Raw genomic sequence first — 16425 nt, 5'->3', positions numbered from 1 at the left:
CAGATTAACCCACGGTTCAATTGTATGCCCTTTGTTGTTCTTAATTTATGTTAATGGTATTATTAATTTTTTGAAGACGTACAAGAAACTGTTTTTTTGCTAATAAGACACTATCTTCATTTTTTAGAATTCAGGGTGGTTATTTTAAGCGTGATTTGAGTGATGTATGCGATAGACTAACATAATTCGTTTATGGCAAATAAGCTGGCTCTTAGAACATCAAAGAGGAAGTTTGTGGTATATTTGGTTGGATTTCAGGCACTCCCTTGTTTGAAATCTCAAGCTTCTTTTGTTTCAGAAGCTGGGATTTTACATTTTGAGATTATTCTTTACCTAAGTGTGATAGTTTATTCTAATTTAAGTTAAAAGCCACATGTTTATATTTTTGGGTTGAAGTTTGAAAGAAAAGTAAGTATAAAGTACCGTATAGAATTTAATTTACAGCTTGAAGCAATGTGCTCCATTTATTTTGTTGTATTTTAATTCGTACCAAATCTATTTTTCACCCATTAATTTGACCAATAATAATCCCACTTAACTCCATTTCAGGGACAGTAAAATAAGGTGCTTTTTTTAAAAAAAGGTTGTTTCCCTTCTTTTACATCCTACCGAGGTAAGTACTCTTCAATTGTTTATATCATTCATTGAATATCCTTCTTGTTGAACTGGTAGTTACCTCGAATTTCATTAAGTTGAAGGTTTACCATAATCTTCTGCATCTGCCCAGTTACTTTTCTTTTATTTGGTCTATAATCACTGCACCATCATCCCACCTGTATCGTAACGGTCGCAAACTGTATCGATGGTTTCAAAGAGGTCTCGTTTTCCTCTACGAAATGGTTGATATGTTGGTTTATAAAAAAAAATACATCGTGTCAATGAGATAATTAACAATTAATTGTATTGACCTCCGTCGGGTCTCAGTATTAAATGGAATTATAATATCATATTTGAAACTTCTGCCGAAAAATCTGATTGATTTACTACTCAAAGTTGACATAAAAAAGCACTTCTGAAAATAGGAGAAGGTATAAACCACATTATAAACCAGAAGCATAGCTTAGATACCAATACAGTTATGAAAACTATTATCTTGTCCATGACAAGCTTTTGGCACAGAGCTCTGAACTTGGCACCTCCTCCAAGCCCGCAATCTGACGCGTAGATCGTACTACAACACCGCATGCGGGAACGTAATTCTGTTTTGTTAAATACCAATAATTTTTATCCTTTGATAGCTCAGTTGGTAGAGCGGTGGACTATAAAGGTTAAATTGATACCAATAATTTTCACAAGCAATGAATCACAACTTTACGATTCTAAAAAGCCTTGGAAGATTAGGCTTTCTTATTAAATTTCAATATACACCTAGTCATCTAGGTATAGAAGGAAATGAAAAAGCAAACAAGAGAGCAAAGTAAAAACCCAAATGGAGCCAGTGAAAGCTCTAACTAGGCCTATAATGGATACAACTAGATTATAAGTAAAAATATTACCTAAATTAAAGCCACCAAATTTATCCCCCTTTCAAACAGGATATAAGCAGTCTGGTTTCATTGCGTGTGTACAAATACAGCTAATTTTTTACGGAGTATTTAGTTAATTAGGTTTGAAGGGACAGTAATTTGGCCTGAAAGCGAAGCTATTACCTAATTATCTGATTTACTTCTTTACATATTCTGAATATTAATAAGTTCTGAGTATTAGAATATTACTCTAAAAGTAGCGTATTTGTTAAGCCAATAGAAACTGCAAAGTAAGGCCGAAAGTGAATTCTTCCAAGAAGCAGATAGTGAATTTACTGTAGAAAAAGAAGAACAAATTAGGGGTGTGTTCCAGCGGATGGTTTTTCAGTAACAGCAGTTACTGCGCGGTGACTGCCCATTTTTAACTGCAGTAGAGCCAGTGGGAACGGCACAGTAAGATGACTAGCAGTAGCGTCATTTTCAAATTAAATACACGTGTTTAAATTTAAGGGACAGTTTAATGCTGATTAGTATAATTTTTTTAATTCCTTCTGTTTCAGAGCATTTAGAGAGGTTCTAAGCCAACCATGGGCATTTGGCTGTCAAAAATGATTTTGCTCAAATGAACTGGTGAGAAATAAATAGAACATATACATTTTCTCTTTTTTTATTATTTCAAGACTAGAATATCACAAAGCTAAACATTCACATAGCTTGATTGTATCTTTAGCAAATACAATCCCTGATGGAGTTTTGTTGATACCTGTCTTAAATTGATTTGTCTAAATAAAATGGGCCTGTAGCATTTACAGGATAGTAGTGGGACAACTATAGCAAGTTTTTTTTCAATATTCTACTTTTTTTTTCAAATAATTATTGTTCTCTGGTCAAATTTGTGTTCCTTGCTAAGTGATAGGCACTCTGGGTTGGAATGCTTTATCCAAGGGGTACAGGTTTAATTCCTGGCATTGTCAGTTTATTTGGTTTTGGATAGGGGTTGGTGATATGACTAACCTCAGCTAGAATTGGCCCAACTTTAAATGAGTACAGATGGAAATCTAGGGACAGTAAGAAGGAAGGGCATGCAAGAGCATAGGCTGGCTGGTCCCTAGCTTCCTATTGCACTACCTGGCTAAAGGACCACCAGGTCCTTTACTGGCCTACTGACTTAGCCATAGAAACTTTCTTTCAAACCCATTAAATATAAGTAGAAATGAAGAATACCAGTATGATGGTCCTTCTATTTCCCTTAAATGTGGATGTATGGACAAGAGTGTGGGTCATGAGAGATAGCTTGTGAATATAATTAGGGTGAATATTCTACAAGATTAAAAAAACTTATGACAGTTGCTCAGGTTGGCAACTGAATATAGGAGTATAATTTTGTTATTTGTTTTTCTTTGTGACTATTATGCTTATTTAATGTCAAGTATTTTAAAGTTGATCTTCTTTAATTTGTTTTTAATTGCCATGGTCCTAGGGCTTAAATACAATAAAACCTACTTATATCCATTTATTTTCTTTAAATAGATAGGAGTTCTATGTTTCCTAGCTTCAGTAAATTCAAATGTAATTGTGAGACCAGGGATTACAAAGTAGGTGAAAACTTGCAAATGAACCTCTGGTATCAATAAAAATTTGTAAGAAATGGATATCAATTTAAAGATTAAAAAAAAACTGTTAGAAAACAAAGAAGACAAATGAATAAACAAAAGTATCCCTTTACAACCATTTAATGAATTGTCACAAATATAGGTCACCCTTAAGATTGAAATGAACAAAGCTTCAATTATGAATCCATTTTCCTTTAAACAGACTGAAGGGGCAAACCTCCGAGCTTTGACAAATTCAACCTCACTTTTGAGCAATCTCACCTTTCCTTTTCAAAGGAAACTTTCTTTGGATGTTTCCCATCTGACTAAAAACAACAGCATCAGGTACAAGTGACCTTCTACTTAGCCTACATACCAAAGGGAAAAGCATACTATAATTATATACTATAATTTACCTCCAACCTGCCTAATGTGCAAATATATAGCCAAAATTATGTAGTTCCAGTGTATTCTGTCACCTGTTACATTTTCCCCCATTCTTGCTTTGTCACAGTTGCTTCAATTAACAGGGAGTTAAAGGTTGAGGGATAGATTGGGAGAATCAATGGGAAACATGTAACTTCAGCTATATATATTTTTCAAAGTCATCAAAGATCAGGGCCCTCTAGAGCAAGAATGACCAGAGATGTGTACTTTGAAATACCTTCCCAGGACATACTTTAGCCTGTAGACCCATCCCTGAAAGTTTCATTTTCCTAACCTAACCCCTGTCAGTGATAGCAAGAAGTCAATCAACTAGAACTTTACTGGATAAAATTACCATCCTTGGGAATAGACTCTGAATAGTCTACCCTAGCCTACTTCTTCAATAGGATTAAAGACAGTCTCAGAATAATGATTTGACAGCCCATAAATCCTCAACTTATCTGTAATACTTCACCTAGGCCTGTTTACAGAGCCTAAAAGGAGTCAATGCTTAGAATGCTCCTGTTACGGGGTGGTTTAGTTGAATAATGAGCTTGTGTTGTGGTTTTATCTTAAGGGGGATTTTCATTGAGTCTAATGGGTTTCGAGTGGGATTTATCTTAAGGGGGATTTTCGTCGAGTTGCTTGGGACTCTTCTAAGTCTTAATAGCTTAATGTGGATATGGGAGCTAAATTATTAATAAAATAAAAAGGCTTCGTATATAATCCCCGGTAACCTGGGAGACAGAACCATCTCAGTATTGTTTGAGGTCTCCTGAAACAAATATAGATTCCCTTGGGACCATACCTGAAAGCTAGAGGAACTGTACCTGATGCCCTAATACATAGACAGAAGATGATTAAATACAATAAGGTTTATTTACTTACAATATACAATTATTGACAAAATAGCTTCAATGACTTATTGCATGAACATGAGCAATTGATCTAATGCATTCGAATCTCTCCATAAAACTGACTATTTGCCCTTGCGTTGGGCTCATATATCCAACGCGCGATTTCTCTGAAAAAACACCCGCCGGACAGGCTTGGTGACCTGTGGAAGTTGACCTCCACTACTATTGGTAATATTTAATCATGTGACTAGTCTCGCATCCAAAAGTTGTTTTTATGGCAAGGATTTCCCTTTTGGTTTTGAGTTGAAAAACCCAGGGGTCAGAATAACTGGTTACTTAACTTGTTAAGTAACATTTAACTTATCTAAATGCACGTAGTCCAACTGTGTTGGATTATGCAGACTGTTAAATTTAGCAACTGTTAAATTCTAAATGATTTTATTCAAACCTTTTTCTAATTGAAATTTACTAAAGGGGTGTGACTGAGAAATTTAGTCCTGAATTTAAGAGTTCCTAGATGAGTATGGATGAGAGATTTGGTCCTATATTTGAGGATTTCTAAGGGGGTGTGAATGAGGGATTTGGTCCTGAATTTTGTAGAGGGGAGGGGGCTGGTCTATATGTTACACTCCCATGTGGCAATTTAATGGAGCCTCAATGTTACCTGGAAGAAGTCAATCCTTAGAATGATTCCAAATGGCAATTTAAGGTAATAATTATGCCTGGATATGCCAGAAAACATGGAAATCTTTAAATTAAATAATAAGTTTTTCATTGATTTAACCTACTTGCTAATAGATAGCCTACTACTCAGGGTGTCCTTTAATGTTGATCCCAAAATATGGTGATTTACTAACCTGGCTCAGATCCCTCTTTCTTTTGCAAAATCACCATCCCACCTTCTTCCAAGCAAATAGCTTGATATTCCATTACTTCATTCTTGTCCATATTTATTTTTTGTTGAATGAGATTTTTATTGAAGAAGGTGAATTATGTACTTACTGCGCTAACCATTCTTTTGAGCACGGTAAGAAAATCACTTACTGTGGTTACTGCTGGCAGTAACTATTCTTGTTCCCAGCAGGTTGGGCAGTAACCATTTTCCTGCTAGGAACGGAAATAGTAACCATTCGGTTACTATGGTAAGTCCCTGGAACACACCCTAGGATTTGAAGAGGGGCAAATAATCTGATTTTCAGGACACATGTATTGATTGACAAAGGCTCTTGTTTTCAGAAAAGACATCCTTTTTATATCTTAGTCCCTTGGATTTTTAAGTCCCATGTCTGACACTCTGGTAGAATTTCTTTAAAAATAAGCCAGATAAGTTTTGTTGATAAGACAAACAGATATATTGAAAAAAAATTTACTCTTAAAAAATATTAAAGGGTTTATTGGAAGTTGCAGAGTGCTTTTATTTATATAATAACCCAAAAAATTGAATTTATAAGGAATAATTAAGTATTGAATCTTTCTCTAGTTGTATCCTATGTTTGAACTGACATGAATGAAAACTTTTGTAGAGGGGCAGAACTTCCTTTCTTGAGGTTTTTTCGGAACACTCTCCCTTCTGAACAATATAAAAAATCTTAAATATGTGTGTATGTTTAATATCCCAGTCTATCATTTTTATACAACCTTGAAAAAGTTATTCCAGCTATGCCTCTCACAAGACCATTGTCTGGGTTTTAGTCAATTTAACAATGGCTCTAGATTTTCATGCACTTCCATCAAGTTGATTTTAATTCAAAAAGGAAGTAAGCATCTGGAGCTGTTTTATAACATTGGGAGGTGTATTTTACAAAGGGTTGTGAGCTGAGAATGTAGTGGTTAATGATGGTCATAGTTTTCTCTTACCCTTATGTTGCTTCTGTTCTGTTACCTTACCTGGTGGTTCTGTCCCCTCATTTCGATCAGGAAACAGTAGTCCCACCCTTCTATTTTCCAAATCAGATCTGCATCAGTTGCCACATGTTTGTGATTTTTTTCTTCTTTAATATGAGTCTTTCTTAGGCCAGTTTTTTCCTTGAAAAATGAAATTCATTTCAAGCCACCAACAACCCAAATGTTTTTTACAGTAACCCTACCTTTGAATAGTCAATGGAGAAATATCTTCTCAGAGAATGTCTCCCAGGGCTAGAGCTAAGTATCTCTCCTGGGTCATCTACCACCTCCTTGACCAAGATTTTTGATTGGTTACGTCTATCTCTTTTTTTGCCTTTTGATTGAGTCAAGTTGCCAGCTGGTGGTCCCTTCCTGAAACCCACTTTTGGGACCCCCTTTTCCTGAAGTCTCAGTATGAGCTTGCCCCCTTCTGGCTGCTGTTCTTCTCATACTACACTGGCTGTGCATGATGTTCAATAATAATGGAATAAAGACAAAGAAGAAATTTTTGTATATATTTTTTGAGTACTGAGGACATCCTTGTCAAAATATCTGCTTTGTTTCTCAGGTGAAAATCACCTTTGTTTTGTTAATTATCTTTATATTTTCTTTCTTTGTGTTTATCCATTTTGTTGAATGTTAGAATTGGCTTCTACACAGAACACAATTATTGATATGATTCAACAATCCAAGGTGAAAGAAAACTAGGACATGTTCTTGGAATTCAGTAAATCAAACGGGATGGTTATTTAGTCTGGGTTTCTTGTGGAATGTATGCTTTATAAAAAATTCTGAAGTCTGAATAATAGATTGACCAAATGTATATCTTATATCTGGTAAAAATAAAGCTGTGCATTTTTATTTGACCTGGGATCATTCAGACTTCGGGTACAACTCTAAGAGCATGAGAAATGAGAGTCACCTCCAAAATACTGCTTGTAAAGCTGATATTCTACCCCCCTCCCTCCCCCACCAAAAAAAATTAAGGAGTTCTTTCAATTAGTAAACATTTCATTTTGGTATGTTTAAATTCTGCCAGGTCAGGATAAGGCTCAATTCAGGCCCTTGCACTAAGATCCTTTTTTTACTGGAGGGGAGGGGGTCCTGTTAGTTGAGCAAAAACAAATGAACTACTGTGTATATAAAACTATTTCTATGTGGTTTTGAGCGAGCTTCAAGGTCCTTGCATACATCTGTCTCAACCCCCGCTGATAAAAAGGTAAATAGGTGCTCATACAAAGAGACCTGCTGATGATCTTGCCATATTATTGAAGTCTGATATCACTTGTATCATCAAAATATTGAAAAAGCATCAAAATGCATAAAAGAGCAAAATAGATGTATCACTGCAAAACTTCACTTCAAAGAATAAAATGGATTTCTTCAAAAACTTAGACTTTTAATTTTAAAGGTGTAACATAGGCACCATTGATCTATTGGTTTAAATGAAATAGAACAAACTAGAATAATTTAGATATAAAACTTTGTTTCAACATGTATATTTCTTTTGTGTGACTTGATTGTTCTTGGTTTTCAATTTAGATAACTTCAAAGACCACACTGCCTTTCCATGACGAAAGTAAAACAGTTCAAAATAGGGATGATACCTTTTTATTGACAGTGAATAGATATAAAATTATTTAACTGGATATTTCGAACACATATACAGTGCTCATCATCAGGTTTTACTGCTGATGATGATACTGTATATGTGTTCGAAATATCCAGTTAAATAATTTTGTATCTATTCACTGTCAATAAAAAGGTATCGTCCGTATTTTGAACTGTTTTACTTTGGTTTTCAATTATTATTGTTTTACTTAGTAATTAATTTAAAAATTGATTTGTTTTGTTTGTTTTAACATAAAAAACAGAATGGCATCTAGGATTTATTCAATATAAAAAATTGTTTTCTTTCACTTTTCTTTTGTTTTCAAATTTTCTAAACTGTATTTCATTGAAAACACTATGTAGTTTGAACAGGTTAATTTTAATAGGGCCAAATCTAGAATTCTTCAGAGGAGGGGAAATAATTTTGAGGCTGGATGTTTACAAAAGACCTTACAAAAATGCATCAAAATTTATCTACATGTATTTTGTAGCTTTTTATAAGTAGAATTGAACCTTTGGGCAAGGGAGGGGGCCAAAGCCCGATAACATCCTTCATCCTGGATGCATTGTTTTGGATATTTCGTTTGAGGGGAGTTGCAAAAAGACTTTACAAAATGCATTTAAATTTGTTTATTCGCATTTTTATCTTTTTTTTGTGTGTAGAATTTTAACTTTGGCAATGGGGGATGGGGTCTGTGAGTTGAAAACTGGTAAACCCTTCATTCTGGATACATCCTTGAGTTTTTATTTGACAAAACATTCATGCCTTATTATTTTGTATTGTGCTTTTGCTTTAAAATTGCTTCTAGTATATATCTATTAATTGCTTTCAGTAATGCATGAATGACACTTGTGCTATAACTGGGGTACAAGCAGGACAACTTTACAGTTCAAATATCTAGTAATTTCTGTTCTTTTTGAGTTTGAGTTGAATAGCAGCTGTATTTTTGTTACATGATAAGTTCATTATTGGTTTGTTGTTTTTGTAAGTCGAATATATTTTTATTTTAACTTTAATCTATGTTTTTTTTAACTGTAATTGGGGTACAAAGGGGATAACTTCCCAGCTCATATATCTAGTAATTTTTGTTGCAATACAAGTTTTATTTTTGGGTTGTTTGGAGTTTTTGTTGAGTCTGATATCTGTTTCTTTCAACTGTTAATCCACTCTTTGTTATAACTTCTGTTAGTTTTTTTTGCTCTGCTCAAGACAATACCTTGTTTTTTGTTAAAAAAAACTCGTTTGTTTATTTATTTAAAGACTAAAAAAGACAGACAATTGCACTTTGCTGTGGTGCAATCATCTTTATTACTTGAAAAGGGCTGTAAAACTGAAACTTTAATTCGAATTACTCCTCTCAATATTTTTTTACGTAAGATTTTTTACAAAATTATTTTAATTGAGTCGGTTTTTTGTTTATTAATGGTGGTAATGGTAAGTGATTGACAGTATTGGCGAAGACAGGGGCTGTCTCCTCCTGGACATTTTTGTCCACCTAGGTTTTGAAAAATACTTTTTTATGGCACTTGGTATTAACCAAGTGACATATAGCAATTGCAAATTCTGTCAGTCTGTTGGTCTGTTGGTCTGTCTGTAGATCTGTCCTGGTTTTGCCACTTTAGGCACTTCCAGGTAAGCTAGGACGATGAAATTCGGCAGGCGTATCAGGGACTGGACGAGATTAAATTAGAAATATTCTTTTTCACGATTTGACCATCAGGGGATGGGGGCTGGTTAATTCTGAAAAATTCGAAAAATGAGGTATTTTTAACTTACAAAGGAGTGACCGGATCTTAATGAATTTGATTTTTAGAAGGATATGGTTTCTCAGAGCTCTTATTTTAAATCCCGATCGGATCTGGTGACATTGGGGGGTGTTGGGGGGGATTTAGATCTTGGTAAAGGCTTAGAGTGGAGGGATCAGGATGAAACTTGATGGGGATGATGATCATAAGTCCTAGATACGTGATTGTCATAACCAAAACGGGTCCGCTCTCTTTGAGGGAGTAGGGGGGGGGGGTTAATTCTGAAAAATTAGAAAAATGAGGTATTTTTAACTTATTAAGGAGTGATCGGATCGTAATGAAATTTGGTGTTTGGAAAGATATCATGACTTATTTTAAACGCTGACCGGATCCAGTGAAGGGGAAGTTTTTTGGGGGGGAGGGGGTGTAGAACCTAAAATCTTTGAAAGCGCTTAGAGTGGAGGGATTGGGATGAAACTTGGTGGGAAAAATATGCACAAGTCCTAGATACAGGATTGACATAACCAAAACGGATCTGATCTCTTTGGGGGAATTGGAGGGTGGGGGAGGGTTAATTCTAAAAAAAATAGAAAAAATGAGGTATTTATGACTTACGGAAGAGTGATCGTATTCATGAAATTTCATATTTAGAAGGACCTCGAAACTCAGATCTCTTATTTTAGATCCCGACTGGCATTAAGCCTCTGATTTTCCTTTCAAAGCAATCTATTGATTCTTATAATTTTGCTAGAGCTCATACCATATGAGCTCTTGGCTCTTCTGACTTCATCACAAGTGTCATATGAGCTCTTAGCTCTCGTTTCATATATTCATTGAAAAAAAAAAAAAAAAAAACGTTTTTGATATTTTCGTTGAATTTTGAAAACCTTTTGTCCCTCTCCTATGATTTTGGGAATTGAATCTTCAAATTTTGAAAACCTTTTTGAAAATGTATTTTCCTAAAATTACTTTTTAATTAGTTCTTTAAGCGGAAGGTACAGTAAAAGTGTTTGGATAATTCAATTCCTTTCATTAGTAATATTTAAGAATAATCAGGATCTGGCTAAAACTGCTTATGCATTTACGTCCATATACATTTACGTCCTAGCATATACATTTTATATACATTTAGCACATTATATACATTTAGCACATTATATACATTTAGCATATACGTCCTAGCATATAGCATATGCATTTACGTCCTCTCATAGCCATGGAAGGGGGGGGATGCAATCTTTTTATCAGTTCTTTTCAATGAAAACGCAATGAATTTAGTTTTCAAAATCTAGAGGGAGGTGGGGTATTTATGTTTTTTTTAATTTTTGAACAAAAATAAAAATACGGTGTCTACAAAATCTAGTAAGAAAACTCTCCCCTCCTTCATTGACACCACTGGCTATCTTGGCCCTCTGTTTAAAGAAATTCAAATTGGCTTATACCTGCTAATGATAATGTAGTTAGCTAAATCTTTTTCACAGACTTGGGTAAAATATTGATTTAATGTTTTGTCTATTTGGATGATTAACTTATTCTCCTTTCATAAACTGATTAACAAACATAAATTAATTCAAAGCCATTTTCAGATAGTTGACAAATTAAGCTACTAAGTTATAATATTTTAAGCAACTTACCTTTTTTCAAGACTCAGTAGAACAAAACTGAATATTGAACTTTTAACATTCAAAGCAGAAATTTTAGTTTATATTATTAGAAAAAAAACTTTTTCTGGAGATTGGGTTGCATAGAGATAGCACACAGAAACCGGTAGGACTTTCTTTTACCTAAAGTTGCGCTTTAAAAAATGTCAAAATGGTTGAAGTTTGGTTAGTTTTTATTTAAAGGGCAAAGCTTGTATGGACAAAATTTCGCAAGAAAACTAATACTGCCATGGTTGCACACGGTTGATGATTAGCGATCCTGCCTCTCCCCGCGGAAAACCAGAAATAAATAAAGACTAGTTTAATACGGAACAAACAGAAAACAAGCTTTGTATGTCAGTACTTGGCAGAAGTAATCCTTAGCTTAGGTTCCAGTAGAAGCAATATTTTCTTGCAATGGTTATTTAGTTGCTTGGTGAAGGGAGAATTCCAGTTTTTCAGGCAAATAGGCCATTTTGCTGCAATCTTTCTACACAACAGTATTAGCTGTGTAAGTTTTTATTGAGATTTTTTTTAGAATATGTACTGAAGAGACTCCTTTTCCTCCAAGATTAATCAGGTTTGGAGATTTGTCAGTTTATTGCTTGTTGATCCAGGAATTCGCTAGCATTTCTTTTTGGTATGGTCTTGGGACTCGTTTGACAATTACATGTTTATATGTTTTACCTTTTTTTTGCTGGGAATTTTTTGGATCAATCATGGAGGAGAAAGGATCTCTCCTGGTCTATATTCCGCAGATTTTTGACGAAGTAGGGAAAGGTCGTGTCGACTTTTAGTAAATCTAGAGATCTGGATTTAATTAATATTTGAATTGAAGAAATAATGTTTGGATAATTTGTATATTGTAATTTACCCCCCCCCCCCCTTGATATATCAATCACCTACTAAATAACTCTCTGGATACGCTTGTGAGCGGAACCTACATCTGAAACGATGTTCTTTATTTGTAGATTTTTGTCATGCTTTAGATATATGTTTTGTTTCAAAATGACCAATATTTTAAATTGTATAAACCCATATGGTACTTCTATGTTTGATAACTGAAATCATATAGCATCATTTTATCTTAATCATTACCGGAATCTTGCGTAAAATTAAAGCAATTTTTGCGAGAAGATTTTATTTCTTATTGACCTTGACAGTGTCCGTACTTTCTATAATTTGGTTTTCTTTCCAGGTCAATGGTTTTTTTTTGCTTTATGACTCTTCCTTTCTTTTTAGCAGATAAAACACTATCAGTGCGGGAAGGACGTACAAAATGAAGCAGCATGCTAATAATGAAGGAATACGGCTTAAAAACTGGTCCACTGGTGAAGTCCTTTATGATACGCTGCATTCGACAAGTAACGTCAAGGTAAGCTTTTTATTTTAACTTGTGTCATAAGCAGTGTGTACACTCTTTTGGTTTCTGACCCAGGTGTTGTTTTTTTCTTCTTTTTGGTATACCTTGGCTTAAGACTCCTCCCTCCCCCCTAGGGATTGACAATAATTTTGAAAAAATCTTCCCGATTCTACTTACAGAACAGAGAAAAATAAGAAATTCTTTTTTAAAAGAACAAAAGCAGTGATTACTAATCCACGCGATTATTATTGTTTAGCCTCATTTAAAGGCCTTAATAAGTAATAAAATTATTCTGACCTTCCCGCTTTCTACTCATTTCTTGGTATGTGTTGTAGTGACAACATTGTTCTTGATCTGTAATGAAACTGTTTTTCTATGTCCACTCGGAGATGATCAGCTTAGCATGAGCGAGATAAACGGTATCTATGCAGGTATATTTTGATTAAACATTTGATATGTTGAGGTGATTAGGCTAGGTATTTGATATAATGGGTCCTGGATGGCACGCTTTCCATAATTCTCCGTTGCAGGTTCCATAATTTTGTTACTAAAATACTATATTTTTATGATATTTTAGCAGGCACGTACGCAGGAATTTTTTCGGGGGGGGGGGCAAAACCTTCGAAACAGCAGACATAAAGTAGCACTTTTTTTATTTAGTAATGTAAAAAGCAAGTATATCGGAAAATACAGATTAACTTTAATCTGTAGTATTATAGCGGATGGAGGGAAGAAGACTGAACCTCAAAAGTACGTTTTAGGCTCAGGTTATGTTCATAGCGATTTAGAACCAGTGATTAATGTATTATATCCCACTGAAAGGGAAATTTTAGGGTTGAAAGTGCAATATGGGTGCTGCGGGGGGTAGTTCCTCTATTGCAAAAACGTAGATTTTAATGAAAAATGATAGTTTCCAAAATTCATCCATTAAAAGCTGTACTTTATCCTGAAAAGGGGGGATAAACGCCCTAATATCAAGGATAATTCTATTTTGCTATGGAAAGCAAACTCTGTTTACAAAAAAAAACTAACGGTACAATTGCTAATTACCTCAAAGAGGGTAAAAAGTTAGACAGAAAATGGATTAATAATTGGGCAGTGACTTGACCGGATAATTGCCTGCTGTAAAATCCCCCAAAAAAGGCTTCACACATGTATCTAGATTTGTAATAAATGTCCTATTTTTAATAGAAATCACAAGAAACCATGGGGAAATGATACATTTCACAAAATTTCGGGGGGGGGGGGCGAAGCCCTCTCCCCCCTGCGTATGTGCCAGTATTTTAGTATATTTCGTTATGATTAACCTAACTTCACTTCTGTGGTGTGGTTGATATAACAAGTAAGTACCTATTTTTTCAACTGTGTTTTGGTACAATCTGTAGAAAAAGGGCGCCTCTGGGAGTTATTCCCTTCATGCAGATGCTACTCGAAAGAAAAAGCCACAACTATTTCTTTTATTTTATGTTGCTTTATTCATACTTATATTTCTACAGTCTGTGTGGTAAATATGCGGTAATTTCTTTTTGTTTTATTTTGTCTTTCTAAATCTGTAATGCTTACTGAATACATTTTCTTTTGTGACACAAAAACATGTTAGATTTTGAGGATAAAAAAAGAAATAAAAAAATATCCATGTAATTTTACTGTACAAAATGAGAAGGCTACTCGAGGAAATTTCTCTAGTATGAACCTTAGGTAGGTTGTACAGTTTTTAGCGGACACAAATAAATGAAAAAGCCATCGCAAGCGATACTAATATACTAGTTTCACATTGCCCTAGTATGACGTGTAAAATGAAAGGTCAATGGTAACAATATGATAGAAACTCGTAAAAAGTTTGTTAGTGAAGTTTTCAAATACCTCTATAAATTGATTTTGTTAATGTTTTAGGAAGTTAGCTAGCTATTCTAGGCTTAACCCAGAATTAAGTTAACCACAAGAGGGTAAAGGAGGGTTTTCTATTTTTTTTTGTATTTTAACAATTTAAACCTTTGATTTTTTTTTTGAAACCCTATCTCTGTAGAAAAAATTCCTAGTTATATAATAGCTCTTAATTCAAAAATTCTGCTTGGAAGGTACTTGTAGGGGTCAGCAAGAAGTTCTAGGAGTTGAAACACATTTTCAAAATCCTGGGCAAGTATTATTGTACTATAAACTTTACTCGTTGACTTCATTACCATTTGTGCATGACAAGCTAACAAATAAAATAGGCGTACTTGGCGACGATTCAATCCCCTTGCACATCTGGAGAAAATGCTCTCGTTTGAGCTTTTTACATTTTGACCCTTTGTCAAGCTGTTGCAAAAACAGAAGGTGAAGATCTAACTTCCGGTCTATTATGTCTAAATCAGTTCATTCATGGAAGTGAGATCTCTGTCCCTCAATATTGCAGTTACAGCATCATTATAAAAATAGTGATGGTATTTACCCAAAATAAAGAATAACACACTGTGACTATTGGCAGATTGGTGATCTTGGATGTACATAAATAATATTATCCCTATCCAAGATTTTCTAAGTTTATTTATTGCTGAATCATCAGTATTTAAAAACTGTTCAAATTTTACACAATATGTTGAAGGCTTTGGAAAAATTTTGGACCCTCAATTGGCGCTTGCCAACGCAGTCAGAATGAAAAAGTGATTTGCACAAGGGTCATTCCATAAGTAACGAGACAATTCGCTGTAACTCGTAGACGATTTATTTAATCAATTCAAAACTTTCGAAACCTTTCAACATTGTCTCCGGCAACATTATGTACCCGTCCCATCGGTATTCTAATTTATGTATCTTTCTTGCATGGAATTCTTTGTATTGATCTTGAAGCCACTTATGCATCTGATTTAAATTTTTAATTGGATTGGAAATGTTTTTTGTGACCAAAGCCTCTTTTTGGGGTATAAACAAATGAATGTCTGAAAGGCAAGCTTAGAATAGTATGGGTATTTGGAGCGACCTTCCTCCCCACTTTTAAATAATTTCTTGGTTTAGTAGTACGACATGTGGAAACATATTGCTATGAAGAAAAAATTACACCTTCAGTCAAGAATCCACGACGTATGTTTAAATGACAGGTTTTATGTCATGCTTACATTATTCCGGAGTTCATGGGGACCTACCTTTTGTGACTGTCCTGAAAATTAACGAGTCAATAATAATTAGTGTTACAGCTATATGCTGTAACACTATTATTCATCCCTACTGTAATCATCCCTACTGCCCTGACCTTGCCAGCACATGCTTCCAACACAATAAAGTTCTGAATATTTTGTTTTAGAAAACGAAAACTTTTGTATCAATTGACGAATGATAGATAGACTTATCTGTCAATAAATAATCTGAAATAATTTTTACATAAATCTAAAAAGGGCTTATGCCAGATTTGCCTCTCACTCTCTCGGACTATCTGTCTTGGCTTTTTCTACAATTAGCCATGACTTGATACGAACAACTACTTAATTTTTATTTAAATCTGCCCATGAACTGTTTTTCTGACTCGTAAAACCGAAACAAAAATAGATATAAACAGATTTTTATGCGTTTTTTGATGTTTTCTTTTTTGTGCATACATCCGAATGTGGATTTTTTCCTTTTTTATTAGTTAATTATATTCTTTATTTATTCAATATTTATTTCTTTTATAGGCTTTGAATTGCCGTTCAACAATATGTACTGCAAATCAGATGAACACCATTAAAGAAGTGAAACCCATTAGGACTGGAGACGCAGTTTTGGACGATGCTCAAAAGTTTATTGACGAGTTTTATGCTTCCATTGAAAAGTGAGTTTTTTTTTCTTTTTCGCAATGTAAATCATGTGTCATCTTTATAACTGTAA

At 34.3% G+C, this 16425-nt stretch overlaps 2 protein-coding genes across 4 annotated transcripts in view; both read left to right on the top strand.

Annotated features, from left to right (window-relative positions):
- Positions 1 to 1947: 1947 nt before the first annotated feature.
- Positions 1948 to 16425, top strand: part of LOC136032973 (uncharacterized) — a 74607-nt gene continuing 60129 nt past the window's right edge. The window contains exon 1 of the mRNA XM_065713479.1: positions 1948 to 2096. The gene's annotated coding sequence lies outside the window, so the exon portion shown is untranslated. The remainder of the gene's footprint in view (positions 2097 to 16425) is intronic.
- The window catches only part of LOC136032975 (nitric oxide synthase 1-like), a 31436-nt gene continuing 27475 nt past the window's right edge, over positions 12465 to 16425 (top strand). For all 3 annotated transcript variants that reach the window (XR_010618833.1, XM_065713480.1, XM_065713481.1), the window contains exons 1-2: positions 12465 to 12597; positions 16233 to 16369. Coding sequence is in view for 2 of the 3 variants with exons in the window: in XM_065713480.1 (XP_065569552.1) it covers positions 12502 to 12597; positions 16233 to 16369 (233 nt within the window). In the remaining variant the exon portion in view is untranslated. The remainder of the gene's footprint in view (positions 12598 to 16232; positions 16370 to 16425) is intronic.

The sequence above is a fragment of the Artemia franciscana genome, chromosome 11 (assembly GCF_032884065.1).
Source record: "Artemia franciscana chromosome 11, ASM3288406v1, whole genome shotgun sequence".
Classification (NCBI taxonomy): Eukaryota; Metazoa; Arthropoda; class Branchiopoda; order Anostraca; family Artemiidae; genus Artemia; species Artemia franciscana.
The sequence above is the reverse complement of the archived record's forward strand: the minus strand, read 5'-3'. Positions and strand labels throughout refer to the sequence as shown.